The sequence below is a fragment of the Lates calcarifer genome, unplaced genomic scaffold, assembly GCF_001640805.2.
Source record: "Lates calcarifer isolate ASB-BC8 unplaced genomic scaffold, TLL_Latcal_v3 _unitig_5786_quiver_433, whole genome shotgun sequence".
Lineage (NCBI taxonomy): Eukaryota > Metazoa > Chordata > Actinopteri > Centropomidae > Lates > Lates calcarifer.
The window spans coordinates 513707-540595 of NW_026117727.1; the positions used below are offsets into that span (position 1 = coordinate 513707).

The following is a 26889-nucleotide window of genomic DNA, read 5'->3' on the forward strand; positions in this document are numbered from 1 at the left end:
AACATGTCATTATTTTCGTTACTTTATTAACCTGCTGCTGCACCATCTGTACTGCCTCCGGTGGAATGGTAAGCTAGCAGGTGAGTTTGTTGACGTTGAGGAGTAAGGCAATTATCTTTTACAAAGTTAATAAACAGCCTTGTCTTTATTCATGACTTTGCCATCCACAGTGTACACAAAATACCTTGATGATATTTTGGTGTTGTGATTGCCCGCTCAGGACGGCTCTGCTCGCTATTGTACTTAATTTTCCAAACAACACTGCATTATCATTAGCTTAGTTAAATCGATCAAGCTGATAGAGTCCCCTCTGCTGGTTCACAAGGCAAACTACTCTAAATGGTCTGCAGCATTTTGAACAGGTCATTACAACTCAAATATGAACTTTTCATTTGTTTTGTTTTATTTTACCACGGCCTCAGTGTTTGAGGAGTTGATTTGAGAAATTGATCATTCAGTGCGTCCACCCTGCTCCAGCTCACAAAATATGATTTAAAGACTTGTTACACTTTTTTTTAGCTTCCTCACAGTACACACACACACACACATAGCAATGCAGGAGCAACAGTGTGCAATGTTTCCCTGAAGTTGAATTCTTTTTGTGGAGGTGGAACGGTGTTAATGACTGGTCAGGACGCTGATATTTTGGCAAATAACAAGGAGAGAGAGACTTAGACCTCGTGACTTTGATGCTAAGCTTAAACAGGTACACATAATTTAGGTAAAAACATAAACATTGTTTTGTTTTTCAATTTGTATTATTATTTTTTTGGTTACATTAACATAGCATAACGTGTCGTGGTTGAGTGGAAAGCTATATGAGTTCACACCTGACATTAGAATGTGTCTCGAGTGTCCACTTGAGATTGGCTCTCACTTCCTTGCTGTATATGCAAAATAATACTGATAACACTGTATATCATTTCCGCAAAGACCAAGTGCAATGTTGGTTTTAACTGACAGGAAGCAGCAATGCTGGGTCTGTTCTCTGGCATGTTCCAGGAAAACCAAATCACCCAAGATGTTTGAAGCACTCATAATATATCACTCTGGACTTTTCATCATGGATGGACACAATTGCCGCCTCCGAATGTTTTTGGATGTCAGTGTATCCTCAGATCAATCATATAGGTTGGCAATCGTAGTCATGACAGCTACATTGCATGGCTAAGTATTTGGGCTGATCTCGTCAGCTAAATGTTCAGGCCTGTTTTTTGAGGTTAAGAGAATATGAAGTGGTTGTCCTGTGTGTTGTTGCAGGAGGGGGATGCTGTGACCCTGGGCCTGTCCACTGTCCAGGCTCTGGTGAAGCTCCGGGACCAGCTCAGCAACCTGCTGGAGCAACACCAGAGGGCTACACACAGACGAGCGTCTGTGCAGGTATGCACACAAATTTATATTTAGGACGTTCACTCCCTAAAACTTTAATCCATACCATAACCTAAAAATAATATTTATTTTAAACCTTATCCTGAACCCAAACACCCAAAAGTGAGAACTGCCAAAACATTTTCATTATCATTGTGGTGAGGTTGTTTGGTCCTCATAGGTATAAAACTACTAGAAGACGAAACACAAAACATATTGGCTCGAGTATGTCTTCCACATGGCCCTGATCCCTTCTTCTAATAGCAACATGGTGCCTTTGTCATTCTTTAAATAAACCTGCCACATGTTAAATGTCACACTGCATATTATATTGGTTATGTCTTGTCGTTTCGCCGTGTTTTCACAGGAACAGTGGGTGAATAGCTTCCTTTACCATGGCAACCGTCACTCCTGCCTTCATTGGCCAGGAGCTGCTCTCACTCTACTGGTGGTGCTGGGACTCTTCTGTTGCCATGGTAGCCAGCCAAAGGGCAGGTAGTTAGCCTCTTTTTGACTGAACTGTCTTGTCCTGGACTGTATAATACTTCATGTTCAGCATCAGTGATAACACAGTCATTTCTTAAAAGGTTGGATCTGGGTTTTTAATATGAGAAGTGTTTAATGTCGCTGTTTTTCTGCTGTAAGATCTGTTTACCTATGCTCAAACAATTATCAGCAGGTTGAGAAGGCATTGCCTGCCTACAGTTTGTGAAACTGTAGGCAGGGCAAACTGTTACACTATCATTGTTGTAAAAGTATATTCATTTTGGGGCAAACTACTGAAACTAGGCTGGCCAGTAAGTGAACACCTTGGAATAATATACATGTAAGTAAAAGTTTGTCTTAGAATATGGTCAGATCAGTTTTAATTCATAACACACAAAATAACTGCAACGTTTGTAAAGTAATCACTGGTAAAACAAGGGTTATAGTGAATGGATTTGAGCTGCGATTTTCTCATCTTCTCATAGCCATTTGACAATGTAACAGCACTTAGCTATCTAACAAAATTTCTGCTCATTCAGATGGCTGTAAAATTTTGAAAAAACTTAAATTTTCATAGGGGGGCTAATGATTTTGTCCTTAACTGTAGCTTAGTGAGTCCCCTCCTTTGCTCCTTTCCTCCTTGCCGTTTTTTTCAGGCTGTCTCTTTGTGCTCATCATGCAGAAAACACTAACATAGCAACATTAAGGCTACAGACAACCCATAATGTAACACTTTGTAAAAGGCTGTAGTTACATGAGCACTTTCTCACTTCAGAAATAATCTGATGTCGTAAACACATATTTATCCTGTCCTGAAATATAAGATCATCCCCACCTTTTTAAACATGATTTCAAGAAAAAATAACTATAATATCCATATAAATAAATAAATATCTATAAATATAATATTAAAAATGTCTTTTTGAGCCAATATGGCATCCTTTCTCTCTGGAATGGTAGAGAACTTTCAGCATGGGCTCTGTGCAAAAACACCAAGGTGATCTCAGGCAGTCACAGTTGATTTGAATAAAGCTTGAGTTTAGATTTTCATTAGTCCGTAGTTAGACAAATTTTCTCTAAATGGAGACTATGTATTACTGTGGCCTCTCTCCTTAGAAGCGAGTGCCCAGATAAGATGAGTTCAAAAGCACGATAATGAATAAAGAAAAGAATAGAGACCTATGGTGCTTTACAGGAACACTGTTGCTCCTTAGTTTCACATTCTTTGGTCTCAAGTGGCAGATCCACATCTTGAAAATATGATGGAAACTCTTCGGACAACCAAAGCTAAACATAAACTTAGCTGAAGAGCAGCGTGTGAAAAGAAAATCAGGCAAGCCTAAGCTGAAGATAAGATCATATTGGATGACAGATTACGCAGAATTAATTAAATATCAAAAGAAGAAGATGAGAAGGTGTTTGCGTCTCTCTCAGCCTCAGCCTCATCAGCTTGTCCACTCAACATTATTATTCTCTTGGAAAATAATCAACATGTTCAACATGAACAGAGTGAGAAATAGTAATTAATCACCAGCTACACAAACACCAGCTGTCAACTCTCACTGCGTGCCAAGGCAATTTAACACTTGTCTAGAATGTTTCATTCCTTTCATTTTATTTGATATGTATATTAACTGACCAGTACTGACTAACTAACTGACCAATTAAAACACTCACTGTTGTCTGGGTATATTTGCTTAAACTGGGTATTCCACCATTGTGTGGGCTTGTTGAACACTGAATTCCTGTTTTCTTTCATATGCAACTGAAGTCATAAGTTTACCTACACTTAGCTTGAAACCAGTCACATTTTTTTAAACCACTTTCATGTTAGCAAACTATAGTTTTGGCAAGTTGGTCAGGGCATCTGTTTTGTGCATGACACAAGTCATTTTCCCAGCAGTTGTTTACAGACAGATTATTTTAGACTTTTTAATTCACCATATCACAATTTCAGTTGGTTAGAAGTTTGCATACATTAAATTGCCTGTGCCTTCAAACAGCTTGGAAAATTCCAGAAAGTGGCATCATGGCTTTAGAAGCTTCTGATAGGCTAATTGACATCACCTGAGTCAATTGGTGGTGTACCTCTGGCAGCATTTTAAGTTTGTAATTCCACATGTGGACAAAGGTTTTGATTTTGAAGAAATGTCCTGTTGTCTGGTGAAACAAAAGGGCGAGACTTGCATGCAGAAGAGCACCATCCCAGCCGTGAATCACAGGGGTGCCAGCATCATGTTGTGGGGGTGCTTTGCTGCAGGAGAAATTGGTGCACTCCACAAAATAGATTGCATTGTGAAGAATATTATATTTTGAAGCAACATCTTAACAGGCAGGAAGTTAAATATTGGCTCTTCCAAATGGACGCTGACCCCAAGCATACTTTGAAAGTTGTATCTCAATCCTATAGAAAATTTGTGGGCAGAACTGAAGAGGCACATGCGAGCAGGGAGGGCTATAAAAGTTGACTCAGTTACTCCATCTCTGTTGAGAGGAATGGGCAAGAATTCCAGCAACTTATTGTTAGAAGCTTGTGGATGGCTACCTGAAATGTTTAACAACTTAAACTACCAAATACCAACACATTGTATGTACATTTCTGATACACTGGGAATTGATGAAAAAAGTAAAAGCTGAAATAAAACCTTTTTTTTCTACTATTATTCTGATATGTAGCATTCTTAGAATAATGTAGCGATACTAATTGGCCTAAGTCAGGGAATGTTCACTTTGATTAAATGTTAGCAGATGTGCCAAACTAAGTATAAATGTATTTGGCAAAGGTGTATGTAAACGTCTGACTTCAACGGCCATGCTGCTTTTCGTGTTTACAGTTCTGGTATAGAGCTGGTGAATGCTGCTGCCCTCCTTCTCCTCTTCCTGCTGAACCTGCTGCTGGTTGGACGTCAGGAGAGGCTTAAGAGGAGTGAGATGGTCCGACGCCTCAAGGGCATTATAACACAGCTCAGTGGTGAGTCAGGCATTATTGGTATGAAACCAATGTAAAGAAAGATTAACTTCATGCATTTTTATTACTGATAAACTGCTTGTTTTGTCTTCACAGCTGGCAAATGTTGGTGTTCTTACAGCAATAGGCATTGTTGTCACTGACCTGAGTGAAATGTAACCACTTTTTGATAGTATCAAGGGTGTCTGCTATACTTATTCCCTGGTTTACTCACTGACAATATAAGAACCTTAATATGCAGTTTTTACCAATCCTCATTCAGGACCAGGCTTTAGGTGGCCTCTAACTACATCCTCACTTTTTTGTCCCTGTACTCCAGACTATCTGTTAGGGTGTGTGGGTGAAGTGCGGTGGTCTCAGTCATTGTACCCTGACCTGTACACACCCTCGTCCCCGTCGTGGTCCCTTCACTGGACCTACCGTGACTCCCAGCTGGTTAATCTGCCTGTTAGTCTGCTGGTGGAAGGAGACATCATCGCTCTGAGACCTGGTCAGGAGGCATTTGCATCACTTCGAGGCATTAAGGTGAGTTCATGTGGAGATGCACAAGATACACAAGGTAAATATAGTATACTGGGATTTGTAGTAGGGATAGACCGATTATCGGCCGGGCCGATTATTGGCGCAGATATTCGGCATTTTGTTGCGTATCAGCATCTGCCCTTTTTTTTAATCCGACGGCCGATAAGAGATCAATTTAAAACTGGGTTATTTTGGCTCTGATGCAGCCGTGCCTCTCTGTCTGCAGTCACTACTGTCTCCAGCATTGTCCCACCCACAGCACCATCTGATTGGTTACACGCAGAGCCACGGCAACAGCCAATCAGCGGTGAAAGTTTCTAAGACAACTTTATAAGATATGCTGCTGAGCCTGGGAGCTCACTGCCCTTTTTTTTTTAGAATTTTAAAACAAAAATGTCTATTGTCTAAGATTTAAAAAAAACTCCATACAGTTATAAATAATCACTTTACAGTTCTGTTTTTGTACAGTTTAAACAAACAAGATATTATTTTTTAAATACTGAACTTAAGAGGTGCTGGATAGTGGATTTGGTTACTTTTGGACAGAGGGATACCCATTTTTTCCAGTTTGCAGTCTTGCTAAGCTAAGCATCTCCTGGCTGTAGCATCATCCTTTTTTAAACAGATGTTACAGCAGCATCTGTCTTTAGAAACTTAATAAAATTATTTCCCAAAATTTGAAACTCTGTGATAAGCTAAATCTTTTTCCTCTCCTCAGGATGATGAGCACATTGTGTTGGAGCCAGGAGATTTATTCCCCCCATTCTCCCCTCCCCCTTCCCCACGAGCCAATGAAAAGAGAGGACCCCAGAACCCCCAGCAACACCGCCTCTTCAGAGTGGTCAGAACTCCAGTATTGGACATAGTCAGGTAGGGAATTTGGCCCTGTTGGGTCATGGTGTTGAGATTTTTTTTTTTTTTTTTTAATTCTTTTTTATTTTATTTCTTTTCTTGAAATAACTCATGCTCCATTGGCAACCTAGGCAAACTATGAGTGCTTAACATGATGAATGTTTGTTGCACAGCTAGTTTGCACACAGGGTTTACAAAGATAACAAAAAATCAAACTAAATTATATAAGAAATCCCTATAAATATATAATATATAATAAATATAATATATATATATAATATGTCATTCTGAGACCAGATATGTTTATGTACAGCACTGCAAATAAACCAGATGAAAAATGGTTCTCACAGAGACAGAGAATGCTACACAACAAATAAACAATGTATTGTGGAGTTTTGACAATCTGAAACAATACCTAAATGTTTATCTGTTGATCTTTTTGTCCCTTGTTCTGTTTTTTTTTTTCAACAGGAACAGTTTGGAGTTGGCACTGTCTCGGCCAATCACAGTACTAGATAATGAGAGGTTTACAGTGCAGTCAGTCATCACCAAGCTTGTCTGTCCTGTGGTGGTGGTGAGCAATTAATATAAAATTATTTTTTTTTGCTATGTATTTGTATCACTCATTCTCTTAATTAAAACAACCCAGATGTAATGTGTGCCACCTTCGCCTCAATGATATGTTTTTTCGTCTCTGCCTTTAGGTGGCGTTCCTGCTAGTGAACACTATCCGCTATTTTTGTAAGGCACCCAACCTCACCCCTGCCTGCTACAATTTTTTTCAACTTCAGGTACAAGCATTCAAATATAAATGTTGCTAACAAAGACTGTAGTGTATGCAGAATTTTGCCATTTATTTTCTGGTGTACATTATCAATAAGTTTATGAACACTGTGAATCAGCCTAAATGAGAAGCACACAAAATTGCTATATTTTATCTATAAGTCAGTTTTTTAAATTATTTATTGGTATATATTTGTTTATATATATGATAAACTTACTGAATAAGACATTTAGATTAGTGTAAAGAGGTGCTAAATACAAAGTGCTGTCAAACTGTATTTGCAGTTGATGGGTGTTTTAGCCATCTTGCCCCTGCTTTTCCCTGTCATGTGGGTGCTGGTGAACGCCTTTGGAGAGGCCAGGGTCCTCGCAGAGTTCAGCCGGGTGTCACCAGCTGGTCTGGTGAGTGATAAACACACTAATGTACAGAGTTCTAACTTTGTGATGTGCATTGGCAGAAGAGACAGCTTCAGCTACTCACACAGAGGTGCGTGTTCTGTGTTGGAGCTTATATTTGCACACACATACACTGTAGGGTTAGACTGATATCTTGGTTTGATTCCAATTTAAAAGCTCCATACCAGCAGTCAGTAATCCCTCAAGTAATATGTAATTAAAAGGTGATTAATTACATCTGAATTAAAGTAAGAAAGATTAATAAAGGATTCTATTTTTGATTTTGATCTTAAGCGCATAAAATTCATTTAAAAGAATGATATAGGTGGTCACATTAAGCTGCGTTTGGAATGACCCACAGTATGTCTGCTGGTTGTCTTTGAGCAGCATCAAAGCTCAGACTCAGCTCTGACCTCTGTCTACAGACAGGCACTTGCAGTAGATGTGTACATCTTTTAACAAGATACAGTATCTGTACACGGTTGACATTAAATGCTCACAGACTCACCGCTACTGTATTATAATAGAAATATCGCTTTGATAGATAAAGTGCTAACCTTGAACCAGACTATCCTCTAAATAATGACTTCAGAAATGATCTCCTCTTACACTATATATATTTATAAAAGTGAAACACACTCTTTTTGACCATGTGCAGGCTATCTGACTGGTGTAGGATGGACTATAGGGATAATCAAATTCTGCTTACAGTGTGATCTGGAGGTATTTGGACAGTGCCACAATTCTCCTGCACTTTAGATTTTGCACCGTCATAATGACTATGAGGTAAAATATTGATTTCCAAGGGTGTTCTGCTTAGTCCTTTAAAAATTCTATGAGACAGTGATCCTAATCGTATGGATGAAGCAACCAAGACTCTAGAGGGTCAAGTGTTACTAGAGGGGTACTCCAGAGATTTAGTATTGCATTTCCTTAGTTGGAGTAGGATGATCAACTTAAAGTAGCAGAGGCTGAGATTTCTTGATTTTTACTACCCAGTATGGGTCCAGTGCTTGTTATCTCAGTGTTCCATAATGCAGCCTCTCTTTTATAAGTCCCTCCAAACTTGCCAGGTAGACTACAATGCTTTTAAAACTCTACACCCCCCTGTTTTGTATTGACCGTTTTCTGCTATAAATTCGTAGTGGTCAAGGCCGAGCTGAGATGGCCCTAATGACATTATTGAACTTGATTTGTCAGACGTGACAAACCTCCTTCAGAGCCACAGAAGACTATACAACTGTAACAAGCTGAGAATGAACTTATTTAATGTGCACAATTGTTGCACTTCTGTGCCCTAAAATGATTGGTTACGTGCTGTCTTGACCTTAGGCTTTTCAGCAGCAGGGAAGTGCTCTGACTTTGTTGTTTTGTCCTTTAACTTCCTTTCTATGGTGAAAGTGGAAATGTTTTATGTTGTTAAAGTGGACATCTGGTTCTTGTGATTGATTACCCAGCTAGAAGAAATTCTCTTCTACAGTGGTTCACTATTCAGCACTGGGATCAGCTTGTCATGACACTGTTACAACAGTCAGGGAGTATTGGAATTGATCTTTTTCTAAAATGTATGTTTATAACCATATATCATCATCACCAATATTTCACATTAATGAAATATAATGAATGAACAAAGCAGAAATCAGCTCAAATTCAAAACTCAAAAAATAAATAATAAAGAATCTAAATCAAAAACTAGCAGTATACATAAGGTCAGTGAAATGGGCTACAATTTCCAGACTGTTATCCTGCCAACATGAATGTGAACACCCGCAAATTAATTTTAGAAAAAGTCAGCATTTTAGAAACTTCTTTTCAAATGCTTTTAGTTTGGATACAGAGCCCAAACAAGTAAAAAAAATATGTTACTGTCTGAATACTTTCAAACTGCACTGCAAGTATTACTGACCATGTTTGTTATTTCTCGTACTCTTAGTTTGAGTCAAACTTTTATCCCCCTGCTTTTCCATATCAGTCTAGCCCTTACACAAAGACAAACACACACACACACACAAGTTGGTCTTTCTATAGTTGTGAAGACACTCATTGAGGACCTTACTTAGCCCTTTACTGTAACCTTAACCATCACAAATAAAGGCCTAACCTAACCTTTTACTAACCTGATCTTTAAAACCATCAAACACCCCTTTGAAGTTATGAAGACCATTAAAACATCCCCATGCTGCCAAAAAGTCCTCTCAGTGAAAGCAGACCAAAGGTTGTCCACACAACCATAGAAAGACATGTATATATACACACACACACACACACACACAGAGGAGACACAGCGAGGGCCTCCCTCTGTGTTTTAACTAGACTCTTCTCTTGCCCCAGCTTGCTAAGTTCTCTGAGGACACTCTAAGCAGCTACACCGAAGTGGTTTCCTCCCAGGTATAACCTCTCACTATCTCACTCCCCTCTCCCTTCCTCCACCTGCTTGACTCAACAGCTCCACTTGAACCCACCTGTCTTCACTCGCTCGCTGTCCCTCGCCCTTTGCAACCCCCCACCCCCACCCCCACCCCGTGTAACCTCGTACACAATCCTCCCTATGCTCCCACGTCCACCCCCCTCACCTGCGATCTCTCATTATAGCTTTGATTTCTTCACCATGGAAATCTTCATGGACATCTTCTGATTCAGACCACGCTCCATGTGTTCACTACCTTTTATTTATTTATTTATTTTTTGCTTTAATATAAGCACTTTGCTTTGCTTTCTGTCTGCAACGTTATTATTTTTTTTTTTTACCTCCAGTGATCTTTGACACCTTGTCTCAACAGCCAGTCCTGCCTCTTTGTGATAATTTTCTCATCTCATGGATACAACTTTCTACCACCTCTCACAGTTCCTGACTAAACCTAATCATTGTCTTCTATGATTGACGGGCTGTAGTTCTCAAAAAACAAAATCAGCAGTCATCAATAGGTTACCACTGATCTGAAACCATCAGTGTTTTGTCTCTGGTCTTGGCATTACTTCCAATGAATACTGTTCAGTATTAGGAGGAGATTATCCTGAGAGGGACTTTCACATGATTCTGTCTTTGACCTTCCACCTCTGCTTGTCTGCCTGCACTGCATGCCTGGAAATCAGCCCCAGTATGACCCTGTGCTGGGAATTCCCAAGGATTTTCTCTCTTTGTGTCCTTTCCTTGATATATACACTGGCTAAGAGACTAGTATTTTGGGTGCTTTGGATTTTCAACAGATTTTGGTCTTAAACTGTATAAAACATTGTATTTATCACTCTGTCTGTGAGCCGGTGTCTGTTATTCTACTTAATATATGGTGGTGGTTGCGGTGATTAATACGTTCACTCTCAGCCAGTCACATCACTGGTCTCATCACTCTGTCACAGCCGAGACTGTCACAGTAATGCACTTAATGCTTCTTAATGTAATGATGGTATTGTCTGGATGGTGCAGAGTGGCACAGTGTGAACACACAGCACATTATGTGTGTTTTTATTTAATTTGTAATATGATGGAAAAAAATAACTCATTGAAAATATCAATTAAACCATTTATATGATCCCATCAGTCCAACACTATTTCAGTTTTAAATCTACTGTATCTCATGTCATAAATGGTCACGTCATGTTGTAAAATATTACACAACAGTGTTTGTACTGTTATGCATTTCAAGACTAAAATGTGAAATACCACTTTTGACAGCATCTCTTGCAAAAAAAATGCAGAATGCACACAGCTGACCTATCTGTTGTGTGTAATTGCATTGGGTTACTTTCTAGAAGGCAGGTGTCGTTTGCATGTGAGTTAATGAAGGTAGATATGCTGCAAATTTATCAACACAATCAGTCCTGCTGCCCCCAGATGGAATCTCTCGGATTTATTTATAGATACGACCATTGGTCCTGCTTTAACTATATCAAACGATTTTTCAGTATGCCAGTTCAAATGCATCTGCTGGTTGGAGAGTGTGTAATTAAAGTGCATAATTTAGGTTTTAATCATTATTGCATTATTTATGTGTATTTTCTCCAAGTATTTAAATTTGCAGCAGATGACAAATCAACAGATCACCCATTAATATCTCTATCAAATTTAATCACAAAATATCCAAATATTGTCGTCACAAATTCAAAAATGTTTAGTGCTGGTCATCAGATTCATGAAAAGTCAGCAGGATCCAACATCTGGGGACCATGAATGCCTGTACCACTAGCGTGGCTAAGAAGTCAGCTTGTTGGACTGATTGCCAGACCCCCAGCCTCCACACCTTGACAGTGAATGTTGGTGCAGGACAAAAACTGTTTGTTGTATAATTGTTTAAATATAAGTGTAATTTCCAGGGATACTGCCTTGCATATATTAAGCACACCTCTACATATAACCAGCAGCATTATGTACATTGTCTCATCACTTACTAATATTAGAATCAAATTCAAACTCTAAAACATGACCAGATGTCACGTTGGCATGATTTACTATGATACCTATTTAGTGAGGCTAGAATAATGCATTCTAAATAAATGGGAATGATAAAGGGAATTTAATAAATTACATACAACTGTTCCTGTGCTACTGCACCATCCATTAGCTCCCGCGGTGGCTCTGGTGGCAGTATGCAGACATTTTCTTTCATTTCAAATGGATTACAAACTTAAGTGATTGAGACATTTTATTGTGCTGTACTACTCTGTAAGAACTTAGATTGATGGTACTGGTTAAAATAATCTTATTGGCATCATGGGCTGTGGCTTTATAAAGTATTTAGACCCAGAGAGCCAAGAAGTTCATTTTGGATGTTGCCTGATAAAGGGAGGGTTTAGGGAAGGAAGTCAGACCAAACCGTTAAAGAAAGTTTCTCCAAGCAAGTTGTGGTGGTTGTTCCCTGCTAAAGAATCATCATGGGTTCTATCCCAAAAAGAAGCAAAATCTGCATGGATGTGTTTTGGATCACTCACAAAATGCTGCAGCTTGCGCTAGGCTTCACCTCCTCGCCTTGTGCCACTAGCACTGTAGTATATAGAAGCTATGTCCTTTTTCTTTCTATTTAATTTTGCCTAGTCACAAAGCTGATTAAGACCATTAATCTGTTTTAGCTGGTTTGAGCTTTGTAGGCAGAGGTGTGCTAGTTTTTCAAGCTGTCCATGTAATTACTGTATCATTTTATTTGTGACTGTCTTATTGCAAATAGTTGTAAATTTTATGTATTCATCTATTGAGACATGTCCATCCTCTTTCTAGTATCTGGTATAACATAGCTCTCTAACTTAATTATTTTTGTGCGTGTGTGTTTTTGTGTATGTGTGCTGATTTATGCAGGAAATGCTGCGTTGTGTGTGGCGACACCTGATTGGCGTCTTAAAGGGAGAGTCTCAGACACTCTGCTACACTTCCAGCCTTTTACACACTCTCGGATCTGTCACCGTGAGTATTATAGAGGCTGAATGAATTTGAACATAAACTGATTAGCCACAACATTAAAACCACTGACAGAGGAAGTGAACAACATCGACCATCTCGTTACAATGCAACGTTCTGCTGGGAAAGTTTGGGTCCTGGATGTTACTCAACGCAGTGTCAAGGAGCCCAAGGCATTGACCTGGCCTCCAAACTCCATGGGGATTTGTGGGTTGCACTGGAACAAGCCAGATCCATGGAGGCCCCTCCCCCCACAAACCACAGGACCCAAAGGATCTGCTGCCACCATGGGACATCTTCAGAGGTCCCTTGTCCTTGTGCAGACGGGTCACATTGGTTTTGGCTGCTCTAGTGGAACCTACACAATATCAGGTTCCACAGATGTTTGTGTTCCTTTAGTAATTTTTGAGCTGTTTTTGTAGTGTGGATGGGTGCATTATCTCCCTGGGGGAGGCTCGTCCCATTGGGGAGTGCTGTAACGATGGAGGATGTGCTTCGTCTGCAGCAGTGTTTAGGTGGGTGGTACGCGTCAAGTAACGTTCGGCTGAATGCTGGGACCCAAAGTTTCCCAGCAGAACATTGTAGCGTAACAAGATGATCACTGTCGATGATCATCTGTCAGTGGGTTTAATGCTGTGGCTCATCAGTGTATATATCTAAGTGTAAGTTAGATTACTGATATTACAATTGAAATTTTACTGTGATGGTGTAATAAAAAAAGACAAGCTTGTTACATGTATAGATGCACAAAGAAATCTGAAAAAATCATGGAGTTCCTTGCTTTTGAGATCCTGCCAGGTTTTGTTTTTCAAACCAGTTATTCAGAGGAAAGTCATGAGTGAAGAAATTACTAATTCACATTTAGTAAGATACTATATTTCTAGTATAATTAATTACATTTAGTAAATTATCCTAACACTCAGAAGTGCCATTGTATATTTTGAGGACAGGTAAGTTATGGGTTGTATGATGATGCAGCTAGCAGTTTGACACATTGATATTCAAGTGAATAGATATTCTTGCTTTTTTGTCCAGATATCTGTCTCTGAGATTTCTGCCTCCACTCCCACACAATAGGAAAATTGTATTTCTTTTGTGGTCCTTGCATTTTAAAAATATTCCACATAAAAAATTCAACAGCAACATTTCTCTCCGGAAACAATGTCCCTATTGAGCCCCATTCTGATGGGATGGCATTTTAACTATTGTGAAATTGTAGGATGTGGTCTGTCAGCAAGACAAGACCAGAGGAAAAGACAAAAGTCTCCTCAGGGAGTGCCAGAGAGTTGAAAGCGACTGTGGGGGATTTTAGACAGAAAACATACTCCTTCTCAGAGTTAAAACTCAGTCTACATGGAAACCATTTTACAGACTTGTTGCTGTGTTTGCAGTATGTGTTTAAGTTTAAACTCTTTTCTGTGAATGTGTAGGTGCTGTGTTGTGTGGACAAACAGGGTATCCTGTCATGGCCTAATCCTAGTCCAGAGACCGTGCTGTTCTTCAGTGGACGGGTCGAACCACCTCACAACAGCCAGGATGATCTCAGAGATGACCTGTCTGTCAACTCCTACTGCCGAATGGAGACAGATGATGACAGAGATGAGGTGTGTGTTTGTGCTTGTGTTTTCTCAGGCAATTTTTAGCTGCACCAGCAGCCTGACTTTAGAGATGGTTACATCTAGTTTGAAAAATGCAAAGTCGAAAGTTTGTCTGTTAATTTCAGGTATTCATTAAATGATGATGCACGGTGTTATATCCACTCTTGATCTTGATGCTCTACAGGCCCAGGAGGTGCAGGCTCTGCTCTGTCTCCCAGCAGAGTCCTCCACCCAGCCGGGGGAGGGGCCCGAGCTGAGCGAGACCTCACATGACACTGTTCGCTCATCTGACACGCTCCGGCTTCGGTGCTCCTGCCAGCCTGCACACAGTCGCACCAAACATCACTCCGGATCCAACGTGAGCTTCAGCCACGACACTGAGGGAGGCGAGGACGACCAGGCCCAGGTAAATGGACCTGAACAGTACGGGTAGTGTGAAATAGGAAATATTATTGACTCAATAAGTTGATTAAACATGTTATTCATTTTGTCCCCATGTTGTCTCCAGGACTTTGCCATGGGCTGTCCAGAGCTGGAGGCTGAGGATTTTGTATGTGACTACCACCTGGAGATGCTGAGCCTGTCACAGGACCAGCAAAATCCAGCCAGCATCCAGTTTGATGACCTTTCATGGCAGTGTCATCTGCCCTCCCTCAAACCACTGGGCCTCAACATCATGCTGAACCTCTGTAATGCCAGCGTTACCCAGCAGCTCTGCCGCTTCTCTGACCACCTTTCCAACCTCGCTCTGCAGGAGAGCCACGGCACTGTACTGCCTGTCTACGTACCCTGGGGGCTCTGTGAGCTCTCCAGGCTCATAGGTGAGCTTGGATGTCAGGGCTGACCTTACATTTCTTTGAGCAACAAAAAACGAAAAAACTTGATCATAATTTTAATAGCAGTAACAAAAAACTCTGTTAAACAGTCCTTGACGAAGGGCTTTTCATTCTTTTTTTCCCTTTTCTAAGGACACCTGTTTACGTCCCAGTATTTAGACATTCAAATACAGCATAACTGAAGTCCGACTTTGTAGAATAATGTACATCTTTGCTTCTACATATTCCATTGGATACAGAATGGCCATTTAGTTCTTGGCCCTCTCTGTTCTCAAGGTCCCTCTCTACAGAGAGCTCAGTTTGGCAGGGTGGCCAGCTCTGAGGAGGGTCCTGGTTGTTCCAAACCTCTTCCATTTAAGAATTATGGAGGTCACCATTCTCCTGGAAATCTTCAGTGCAGCCAAATATTTTTTGTAGCCTTTACAGGTTGTGGTAGATCCTGATGATGACAAGGCAGAGATGGGACTTGGATGTACAAAAGGCAAAGTCCCAGTACAGACTGATATAAGAGATATAGAAATATGTACTTTAAATCTAACAGTGCTGGTGACAGGCAATTTGAATTTGATTCTTATGGCCATGGGCAGCCAGTGGAGGACAATGAGCAGTGGAGTGACATGTGCCTTTTAGGCCGATCAAAGGCAGACACACAGCCACATTTGGACTATTTTCAGTGGTTTCCCTGCCTGTGAAGGGAGGCCTGCCACAAGGGAACCGCAGTAGTCAAGGCAACAGATAACCTGTTGTGTGAATAGTATAGTAAGGCCTGATTTTCTTGTTGTATAGTGTGAAGTGACACTACAGGAAACAGATGCAGCATGGTTAGAGAAAGATAGCTGGTCATCAAACATGACACCCAGGTATCTTGTGACCTTGGTTAGGGTGAGAGATGAACAGGCAGTTTTGATGTTGATATTGTGATGGGGTGATTGATTGGCTTGGTGAAGGGTTCACTCTTGGAGAGGTTTAATTGAAGGTGTCTGTCTGAGAAACAAGCTGACATTCGCAGCACTGTGGGTTCATCTGGCAGGAATGACAGGCAGAGTTGGGTGTTGTCTGCATAGAAGTCCTTTGAGAAGCATGCGAGTAAAAGAGTAGCACTAACCTGCTCTTACTCAGAATGTAAAGATAAAGAATAGACACTTAAGCCATACATTTATATGCTCTCAGAGTCCTTCACATGCTGTTTGGCACCTCAAGTCTTGAAGGAATCTTTGTAATCAAATTTGGTTTGTCATTATAGATTATTGAACATAGATAAATGGGCAAAAATGGCAGATTTATCCATTTAAAATGAAATCTACAACAGCATGCTTAAGCGAGGCACCTGAATACCTTCTGAAGCCCCTGTACAATACATGCTAAAGAAACATACAAACATATACAATATACAGGTGCCTAGAGGGGAAGTGCTCAACGTATAGAAATGTGTAGCCAATAGCACCACAGTGTGGCCAGTTATGAAGCTCTTAATCTGCAGATGATTTAAACTCTCCTACTCCCTCATACTTAGAGCTAAAAACACTTAAAATGTTGCAAATATTTAGGAGATAGCTTCTTGTACTCTGCTTGTGTATATCTTATTATGATTAATTGCTTACTCATTTTTAAATAAACATTTTTCTTGAATGGGGGTCTATGGGAGAGTACATAAAGTGGTGAAACTTGCTATACAGGTGCCACTGTTGATGGGAAAGTTGCTAATTAACTTTCCCATCAACAGTGGCTGCACCAGCTTGCAGCAACCAAATGCATTTCTTGAGGAAATGCATATTCTAGTTTCCTGTAGTTCTAAACTTTGAACAGTAGGGAGCCAGAGGGCGCATGGTAGAGGTTTAACCAGTTGAGACTCAGCAGAGTAACTATACTGAGTCTGTCCAACTCCCTGCCAGATGATGACTGTGTTGTTTAGTGACATTATTTGCCAACGAAGAGATTCAGCTATTTCCCAATTTTCAGGTGTTTCACAGTAGGGAGAGTGACCTGGAAATGCTTCATTCTCAATTAAATACAGACACTGACACACCCAGGTTTAGATAAAGGCACACACTGTGTGTTAGAAAGTAAAGGAATGTTTCTGTATTAAAGAAAAAAAACAGACAAATACTGTGGCATTATTTTTGTGGAATCAGCTTGTTGATACAACGATGCTGTTTATGTGATGAAAGATAAAGTTTTCAGTACTTAAAATCTTAAATATGGTAACTGATTACCCTAGTTTTTCCTTTGTGTGTCAGGGTTCACGCCTGGTGCAAGAGAGCTGTTTAAGCAGGAGAACCACTTGGCTCTGTACCAGCTGCCATCTGGAGAGAAAACCAAGGAGCTCACCTCCCGCCACCTTCATTACTTCATCAAACGCCAACCTCCTATGTCCCACCTTATCTCTCTGTTTGTACGAGACTCCTCCTCCAGTAAGTCTGTACACACTTCAGCCTACTTTTTTTGTATTTTACAGTTTTTAATGAAAACAAACTCTTTGTGTCGGTTTTGATGCCTGCTATTGTCATTCTCACAGTCTATTATACTCCCTGATCTCTCTGTTGTAGATAACATCCAGATGCTGTCACACGGCTCGGCTGACCTTATCCTGGAGGCCTGCACCGATTTCTGGGATGGAACTGATATCTACCCCCTATCAGGCTCAGACAGGTGCATATCTGTCATACTCATCCCTCTGGCATGGCTATAAACCTGTAGCTGTAGAATGTAGTTGTATTAACATTTGTTTTAGCTTTGTGAATCTAATAAACAAAGTATCTATACATCATATTTGAAACTCTTGTGTTACAGAAAGAAGGTTCTGGACTTCTACCAGCGTGCCTGTCTGTCAGGATACTGCTCAGCCTTTGCCTACAAACCCATGCAAGTATCGTTATCCAGCCAACTGAATGGGAAGTGTGTAGAGCTGGCCCCTGGTCCATGCCTCTTCTCTGGAGTGGAGCTACCTTCCACCACTCCCATCAAACACAACTCCTGTAGGAACAGCTGGAGCTCAGATGGTATGAGTTGATTACAGAGGGATGGATAGATTAGGTATTAATACAGTAATAATGCAACTTCTCTCCTTTCTCTTTTACTTCCATTTTCTTTCCCCATCGTGTCCATAGAGGGTATAGGTGAGGGGGTAGAGCGTGAAGACTGTGTCCAGGCCTTGAGTGGGCAGATCTTCATGGGAATGGTGTCGTCCCAGTTCCAGGCGAGGCTGGACACAGTCCGTCTTATCGATGCCCTGGTCACAGCTTGCATCCGCTTTGTTTACTTTTCTATGGAGGACGAGCTCCGCAGCAAGGTGAACACACACAATCTCATACAAACATTTGATAGTATCTAGTTTACTTTGCCTAGAAACTGACCCCTCAGACAGTGTAAAACTTATATCAGTAGCACATATTAAGACCATTAAATGCATAAAACAAAATATGTAATATGTAATATGTTGCAGCCTTACATATTATCATGTTACAGCCTTATGTACTGTATATGCAGTATGATATGGAAAATCTACACAACATCAAGAGCAGTACGCAGTAGAAATGTGTCTACAGGTGAATGTGTCCACAAGAATATGTGTTAATTTTGTTTCTGTGCAGGTTTTTGCTGAGAAGATGGGTTTAGAGACAGGCTGGAACTGCCACATTTCTCTGACTCCAAACGGAGACAGTCCCTGTGATGGAGCTCCATCCAGCCCCAGTCATGGCTCCATGCATGAAGACCTGAACCAAGGTACAAAACCTGTGATTGTACAAACTTAGACTGTTGACATTCTAACAACAAAACAAACACATCCCTCCCTCCAGTACTCCTTCAGAAGCTCTGCCCCTCAAACTCTTGGATGGTAGAATTCAGTGGGGTCTGCTTTTTAATAGCTGAAGCAAAACAAAGGTAATATAAAACGCCATCAAAGGAAAAGAACAACATGCACACTAACACAGTATCTGCAACATAATCGAGTGGTTTAGATTGTTTTTACACAACTACAGTGTCTGAAGACAGGCCTGAGATTCGTAGCTTAGCTAATAAGGAAGTTAACTTCAACTGGCATAGCATTTCAAATTATGCATCAATCCCACTGTGCTTGCAAACTTTTGTTTTCAGGTGATTGCGTCTATAAAAGCCTTTGCAAACAAATATCACAACACAAAGTTGTGTGTTAGATGAGCTGCAGCAAAGCTAACATGCGGAATGGACAAGACGGTTTCTCAGAACTTGCACAGAATTAAGTGCCAAAAGTGCCACAGAAAAATCCTCCCATTCTATTTATTTATTAAGCTTCTATGTTTTAATAAGATTCCCTAATCAAGCACATGTTCTTCAAGTTCACAAAAGTGTCAAGCTTATGCTTGAATCCACCCTCAAAGGAGAAAAAAACAAAAGGAAACTTGTGAAAGCATGTGATGCCTCTTTATTTGAGTTTCAAAGAGTATCTCTAACCTCAGACAATTCTCTTCATATCTGACACAGATTCTCGGGATGAAGCAGAAGGTCCATTGCTGCCGGAGGAGGAAGCCCACTCTGACCTAGCCAGTTTCCAGCCCACAGACAGCGATGTTCCCAGCTTCCTGGAGGACTGCAACAGGGTAACAATACCGTTTTTAAAACCAGTGAAGCTACTGCTCACATCTCCCTACAGTGGAGAAAGTATCAGCACCCATTTTTCATACAGCCTTAGAATACTGACAGGTTCCTCCGTCTTATGCTTTCTTAACCAGCAGGAGATTATATATTGCTTCCATTTGAACTTTTCTGATAACTGGTTGCTCAGTTGTTTAAAAATTGTAAAATGTTAATCCTTTCTCTGCTTGATCTGTGCATTTCCTTGGTGTGAATGAGCTGTTTGTATGGCTTATAATTTGCCTTATAAAGAATTTGAATTAGTTTAATTTAGTCTGAACATATTTGTTTCTGTTCTGTCTTATTTTACTGTTCCTGTTTTTCTATCCCTGCTCTCTGTCAGGCAAAGCTACCTCGTGGTATCCACCAGGTCCGTCCTCATTTGAAGAACATTGATAATGTGCCTCTTCTGGTGCCACTCTTCACTGACTGCACCCCTGACAGTAAGTGTTCTCTATGTGTTAGATAAGTCATCCTCTATATGTGTAACTCTACTTTCTTTTTTCTTTTTTGTCTTTCTTTTTCAGCATGTCTTCTTACTCCAATGGAATAGAGTCGAATGAAGAAAAGTAATGATTAATAACTAGTGAGACTTATTTCAGGGAAAGAATTTATGATCTGTCTGTGCCCTAAATATACTCAGTGTGTGCTCACAGTGGTGTTTTCTTCACAGCCATGTGTGAGATGATGAAGATCATGCAGGAGAACAGGGAGGTTACATGCTGTCTGGGAAGTGCTGCCAATTTCCGCAACAGCCGCCTGTTCCTACAGAGTGACCTCAGGTATACACGTTAATCCTCCCGTTAGGGCGGCACAGTGGTACAGTGGTTAGCACTGTCGCCTCACAGCAAGGAGGTCCTAGGTTTAAGAGGGGTTTTCTGTGTGGAGTTTGCATGTTCTCCCTGTGCCTGCTTGGGTTTCCTCTGGGTACTTTTGCTTCCTCCCACAGTGCAAAGACATGCAGGTTAGGTTAACTGGTGACTCTAAATTACCTGTAGGTGTGAATGTGACTGTGAATGGTTGTTTGTCTCTAAAGGCTGTACAAAGAACACAAAGAAGATTTGAGTGTTCAATACAACGATTCAACTATACTGGAGAGCTGGTAGAGACAGACACAGACAATAAAAACAGGATTTGGGATTTGTCCAGGAGAGTGAGAATTAAATGTTATCACAAATCTAGGTTAATGTTAGCTTGTTCAATCTATCTTTCTCTCTTTTATCCCTCTCTACCTCTCACCTCAACTGGGTTTTACAGCTGTCTCCACTTCCTGTCCCACCATCGTCCACTTAACCATATAACTCATTTCTACGGCTACATTTAATATTGCTCCACTTTGCGAGGCTTTCACCTTTTTCTAAAGACGTCCATGGTGAGGAACACCATTGAGTTTAAGCTATTTTTTGGTAGGCTTGGCTGAATATGGTGCACTTACCATCTTGAACCAGCTCTGCCTTCAGAGTACAGAAATCAGTGTATTTCGCAATAAGACTGCACACAGCTCTACAATGGAATGCGATTTTACTTTTTGGGACCTCCCCAAAAAAACAGTGTATGGGAAAAACATTGAAGTGTCAAAATATTTTTGGGTCATTTGAGTCAGCAGACGTTCAGTGTGGGCATTTGCATTCACACTCCTAAACAATGTAGTATCCACCCCAACACCCCCACCTACGTGCCTATGTTTATTGCTTCTCTGAACTCTCGAAATTGCCATTCATCTTTGTAATGAGGGGCAGCTGTCTCGTGAGATTTCTCCCTCCATCCCAAAACGCTTGACATTCAAGCAAGATCAAGTCACTGAATAAGTCAGCACACACACACACACACACACACAGACAGAGTTTTTACCAGCATTGCTTTAAATTAAGCAAGTATACTCTAAGAATTATATTCTTAGAGGTATTACTTTTCAAAATTTTAAGTGTCATTTTCAGTTCAAATGAAATACCAGTCATCTCCATTTTACTGGCATGGAAACTGATATCTCACTACTCCACTGGAGGTAAATGAGAAGATGTTTTCTTGTAATTTGGGTGTACTGACCCTTTAAGGGCTTCCTATAGATAACTAGTTTGGTGTTGAGTGACAAAATTATGTCATCCAATAACTGCTGCACATTCTCAGTATAATTCTGATTGTGGCCCACATGTGAATTTTGACCCACCTGCCTCCACAGCATCGCTCTGGACCCTCTGTACCCATCTCAGTGTTCATGGGAGACATTTGGCTATGCCACCGGTGGAGGCTTTAATGGAGAAGTTGAAGGTCTGTCTCCTCTGAGGCTCTCGGGACAGCTCAACAGTCTGGGCTGCTCTGTCACCTTCCACCAAGGAGAGAGCGTCAGCATGGTCAAGCTAATAGAGCAGGTTAGACACATACATGCTTCCATACACTAAGAAATTCAGAGAGATATTACATTTATTAATTAATTTGCCTTTGGATGAATCTGTTCCAGGCACGACACACAACCTATGGCATCCGCAAATGCTTCCTCTTCCTGCTGCAGTGCCAGCTCAGTCTGGTCATCATCCAGGTCAGAAAGAATACCTCAAACTCACAACATATGGATTATTAAGCTGCACTAGGCTAGATCTCTATTTGGAAATACACAGTTTTATTTCTCCGTATATATCATTGCTAACTGGCAGAGTATAGATCTGTCAGCATGTACAAGCAAACACTATGTTCTGACAAAATGGGACCACTGTATCAGTCAGCCACTGAGAATGAAAGTCCTTCAAACTTTCAGCATTTCAACTTTGATTCATTTATCAATAACAGTTAGCAGCACAAAGCTGCATTAGGGGTTAGTTGTTGATTTGAACAGATATAGGACATAGAATAAATAAATGTGCCTCTGCTGTTTGTCTGCAGTTCTTGGCCTGTCTGGCTCAGCTTCCTCCTCCAATGAACACCACTGACATCCTCTGGCTGTCCTGCTTCAGTTGCCCACTTCTAAGGTACACACACACAGTAAAACACTGCAAACTATTAATAGAGTGTTAACCACTGTGTTGTGCAGAATGTCATACTAATGGCCCATTTGTGTTGTGTTGACAGTGTGTCACTTTTGGGGAAGCCTCCAGACAGTTCAGTCATGGCAGTTGCCACAGGAAAGAACCTCGATGCCATTCCAAGAAAGGTGTGATCCTACCTTTCAAATTTTTCAAATCTAATGGATCTAGAAACAATAGTTAATGGATTATTACTTCTAAAGCATAGAGAAACAGACCTAAATACTATTAACCAGTATATTATACTGTATATAGTGTATAGTGAAACTTCTTCCATTCAAGCAAAGCCTCTAAAAGAACACCTAACTAATAGTTGAGTTTTAAGATCTTGACAGCAGTGCATTTTAAAGCGCCAATGGTGAAGAAATGCATTCGAGCAATTTGACATTTAAAGTTTATGATCATGAGGAAGTTGGTTCCACCTGTGTACAAGATTTGAAATTAATTGAATTTGTAATCAATGATCTTGTCACTAACTCTCATTTATGCAGTTACCTACATGCAGTTTTGACAGAAAAACAAAACAACAAACAAAAGTGCTGGACCTCATTCACCAATAAATGTATATGAGGTTCTATGGTATAGCAGTACTGATTAATGCTTATTTTCCACATCATGATAATTCTACATTTTTAATTTTCTAGTGTCTTATGATACATTCAACATGTTTCTATGTTTAGATGTACCATTGGTTTCTTTGTACTGGGATTTTTATGCCTTCACCTGATGTTTTCAAGTTGTCTGTCCATCTGTCATATGTATGTCCATCACATTCTTATAAACACGATATCTCGAGGGAATTTCTTGTCATCGCTGTATAAATGTGTGTGTAAAGGGGTGAATGTGACCTGTAGTGAATGTTGAAGTACTGTCCATTTACCAATTCTAGTTTGTTTGTTTTTTCTGTCTCATTCACATTATTAGGAGAAGCTTTTTTTATGTTATGTTTCAGAATAAAAATGATGAGCTTGTCAGACTCTCATCATGTTGTTCTCTTTGACCAGACCCAGAACTACTTCCTTGGCTGTTTCCTGTTGAAGTTTGGTCTGACAATGTGTGCCTACCTGTTGGCCTTTGGGTTTACACTGGAGCAGGTCTGCTTCATTAGCAGAAACTCCACCTTAACTAACAACACCTGCCTATTCATACCCAGGTAAGAGAAGTATTATCTAACTGCACTGTAAGTTTACCAGTTGTTGAATGCATGCACCAATCGCTCCATTCATTGGCTAATTTGTTGTATCACAGTAAATTTTAGGATTATACTATGGCTAAACTGATAGTGTACTGGTCACTGAAAGTCATATGTGAATTCATGAATTAAGTCATTGTTTCTCTGTTACTGCAGCTCTTCAGACGAGGCTCCGCAGTGGTTCAGTGAGTTGTCAAATGGCCTACTGCTGACTCAGAAGGTCATGGCAGGATTCCTTGTCTTACACACAGGTAGGTGCTCTCTCTGTCGCACTATATGCTGTATAAGCTATGGTCAGAACCCACTCATGTTTTTTTAAGTCATTAAAATCAACCCCTCTCTTTATTGTTAATTGCATTTTCCAGTGGTGATCTCCCTCAGTTACGTCCACCGCTCTCAGCCTCTGTGGAGAAAGAGTCCATTCAGCAATACCTGGTGGTGTCTCACTGTACCTGTGGTGTAAGTTATCACGTCATTTGCTTGCTCTGCAGATTGATGGAGTTCATTTGTGCTTTTATATCATATCATTTATATTACTACAACTACAACGGTCTCAAATTTCTTGCTTAAAATCACTTTCACACTTCCAGCTCACTTAAGCAGCTAAACCAAGTTTTTAGCATCTTCCCACTGGCTGCAATGAAAATGCTCACTGTCTCCAGCTGTCTTCAGCTGTACTGTGTTGTGCGCCTACGGCTGTTCAGTTTGCACCCACAAACTAAAGCTGTCCCATAACAGGTTTAGATTTATAGCTCTGTATCAGATATCACCCACTGTTAGCACCACCGCAACACTAGACGTACACATGTATCATGTGATCGAGTTGTATTGTGACTTAAATACAGCAGTCTGAAAAAAAAGTCCCTTGGAATTACCTGCTTTTCTGCATGAATTGGTGATGAAATGTGACCTGATCTTAATCTAATCTAATCTGAGTTAATAAACAGTTATTTGTTTGTATTGTTGAACACAACCGTTAAATAATCAAAGTGCTGGCAGAAAAGGTGAGTGAGCCCCTGGATTCAATAACCAGTCGAACCTCCTTTGGCAACAACAACCTCAAATAAGCACTTCTGGGAGTTGCAGATCAGACCCGCATAGCATTCATGAGGAATTTTGTACCATTCTTCCTGACAGAACTGCTTCCAAACTACTGGGTTATCGGACCACTGCAAAAGGCAGATTTTCTTTGTTTGGAGCCATTTACTTTGATGTGTAGGGTGTCCTGCTGGATCACTCAACTTCTACTGAGCTACACTTGCAGACATAATAATCAAACCTTTCTTCGAGCTTCTCTGTGTAAATCACACTCTAAATCATTAACCCTATCTCTCTTCTCTCTCCAGTCTGCTCAGCCAGATTGTTCAGGCCTCAGTAGATTACCAGTTGTGGCGTGACCAGGCCAGCCTCCTGACCTTTAACCTGGGTGACTATACCGCTGCTAGCTTGGTTGCTGGTCTCTCTGTCCCCACTGCTGGTGGTGGTGGTCAATGAAGTGGTGAAGCTACACGAGATACGGTATGAAGCAAGAAGAAGAGATGAGAGACAACTACATGAATACAATAGGAATGTTGTAAATAGGTAGAAGCCATAAACACAATGACTTGGACTCAGGGGATTTTTGAGCAACAGATGATGCAGAGACGGACAAACTGATAACATAGTTTTGTATTACATAAAAAAAAAACCAGCTGGAATCAGTGTGGGATTATGGATGATTATCTAGTGATCAGATCAGTCTTTGATTTTCTCTTGTCTTCTTCAGAACAGGGGTGTAATGTGAAGTTGTGAAGTTGTCAGATTGTATCCTTGTCTTGATTATGAGCTCTGGTTTGTCCCCTGTGTCCGTTCCAGCGTACGAGTTCGCTACCAGAAGAGACAGAAGCTGCAGTTTGAAACAAAGCTGGGAATGAACTCTCCATTCTGATGCCTTCCCTCTGATGACGTTGGTGTCCAGGCAGTACTGGGAGCCAGTCAGACCCTTCTGGAAAAACCAGGGTGCAGACACTGTAGTGCCCTACTTCAGCCCAACAGCACTGCAATCATCAGGTGGAGCGGATATCAACCAAATTTTACGGTGGGAGCTTCATGGCACAAGCTCCTGTCATTTATCTGAAGGGCAGGGAAAAGAAAATTCCAAAGCATTCATTTCCACTGAATAGAAAAGAGCCAAAAATAGATAACTATTTATTGTTCAGTTTTAGTTAGTTTTAAAGGCATGAGGAATGTTTCTGAAGAAGTTTATGCTTCCTCACTATCACTTCTGTTCTCCATCTCTTAAAGTCCTGTGAATGGTTGCTCTCATCTCTAAGAATGCTCCAGATTCCAAAAAATCCACTAAAAGCTTCTTCACTTTGAAGAGATTTTGTTGTGAAGTTCATTTTAGTGTCATTCAGTTTGACACATTGCATTGTGGCATATCATGAGACCAGTCCAGCCTTCATTCGTTTTAACATAGAATCAAAGTTTTTATTTGAAAGAAAAGCACATAAGGTTAAAAAGAAAGGTTACCAGTAACTACGGACCCTTACAGTGTTTATATTGTATTATCTTAATAATTATTACGTGTAAAATGTATAATAGAAACAATAATTTGTGAAATGATTTAAGAGTTTTTAGAAAGAGATTTTTTTTTTTCCATATTAGAAATTTCTTTTCAAAAAGTCCTTTTTAAGCTCAGTGACACCTATTTGATATCGTCCATGTGCTAAGCTTTCAGCCAATCACATACCCCTGCCCCTTAAACTAGCAAGTTCAACAGCTGCTATGAGATTAACCAGTTATCTCCTGTGAGCCAGAGGAACAATGCTGAAGTTATTCAGAATGAACTGTGTAGCTGCTGCTGTAAATAAGCACAGTACACAGACTGATTCT

The 26889-nt window shown here is 40.4% G+C and overlaps 1 protein-coding gene across 1 annotated transcript in view; it reads left to right on the plus strand.

The window, feature by feature from the left end:
- tmem94 (transmembrane protein 94) overlaps positions 1–26539 on the plus strand; it is a 32991-nt gene extending 6452 nt beyond the window's left edge. Inside the window, 31 exon segments of the mRNA XM_018666574.2 lie at positions 1261–1380; positions 1736–1863; positions 4689–4825; positions 5142–5347; positions 6063–6214; positions 6668–6770; positions 6901–6987; positions 7265–7381; positions 9707–9763; positions 12663–12767; positions 14192–14365; positions 14544–14765; positions 14868–15180; positions 17433–17606; positions 17742–17844; positions 17986–18194; positions 18303–18484; positions 18786–18918; positions 19657–19772; positions 20150–20249; positions 20480–20588; positions 21986–22175; positions 22265–22342; positions 22684–22769; positions 22870–22951; positions 23828–23976; positions 24172–24266; positions 24381–24474; positions 25362–25446; positions 25448–25533; positions 25870–26539. Coding sequence (XP_018522090.1) covers positions 1261–1380; positions 1736–1863; positions 4689–4825; positions 5142–5347; positions 6063–6214; positions 6668–6770; positions 6901–6987; positions 7265–7381; positions 9707–9763; positions 12663–12767; positions 14192–14365; positions 14544–14765; positions 14868–15180; positions 17433–17606; positions 17742–17844; positions 17986–18194; positions 18303–18484; positions 18786–18918; positions 19657–19772; positions 20150–20249; positions 20480–20588; positions 21986–22175; positions 22265–22342; positions 22684–22769; positions 22870–22951; positions 23828–23976; positions 24172–24266; positions 24381–24474; positions 25362–25446; positions 25448–25533; positions 25870–25942 — 4065 coding nt within the window. The 3' untranslated portion in view covers positions 25943–26539.
- Positions 26540–26889: the final 350 nt, after the last annotated feature.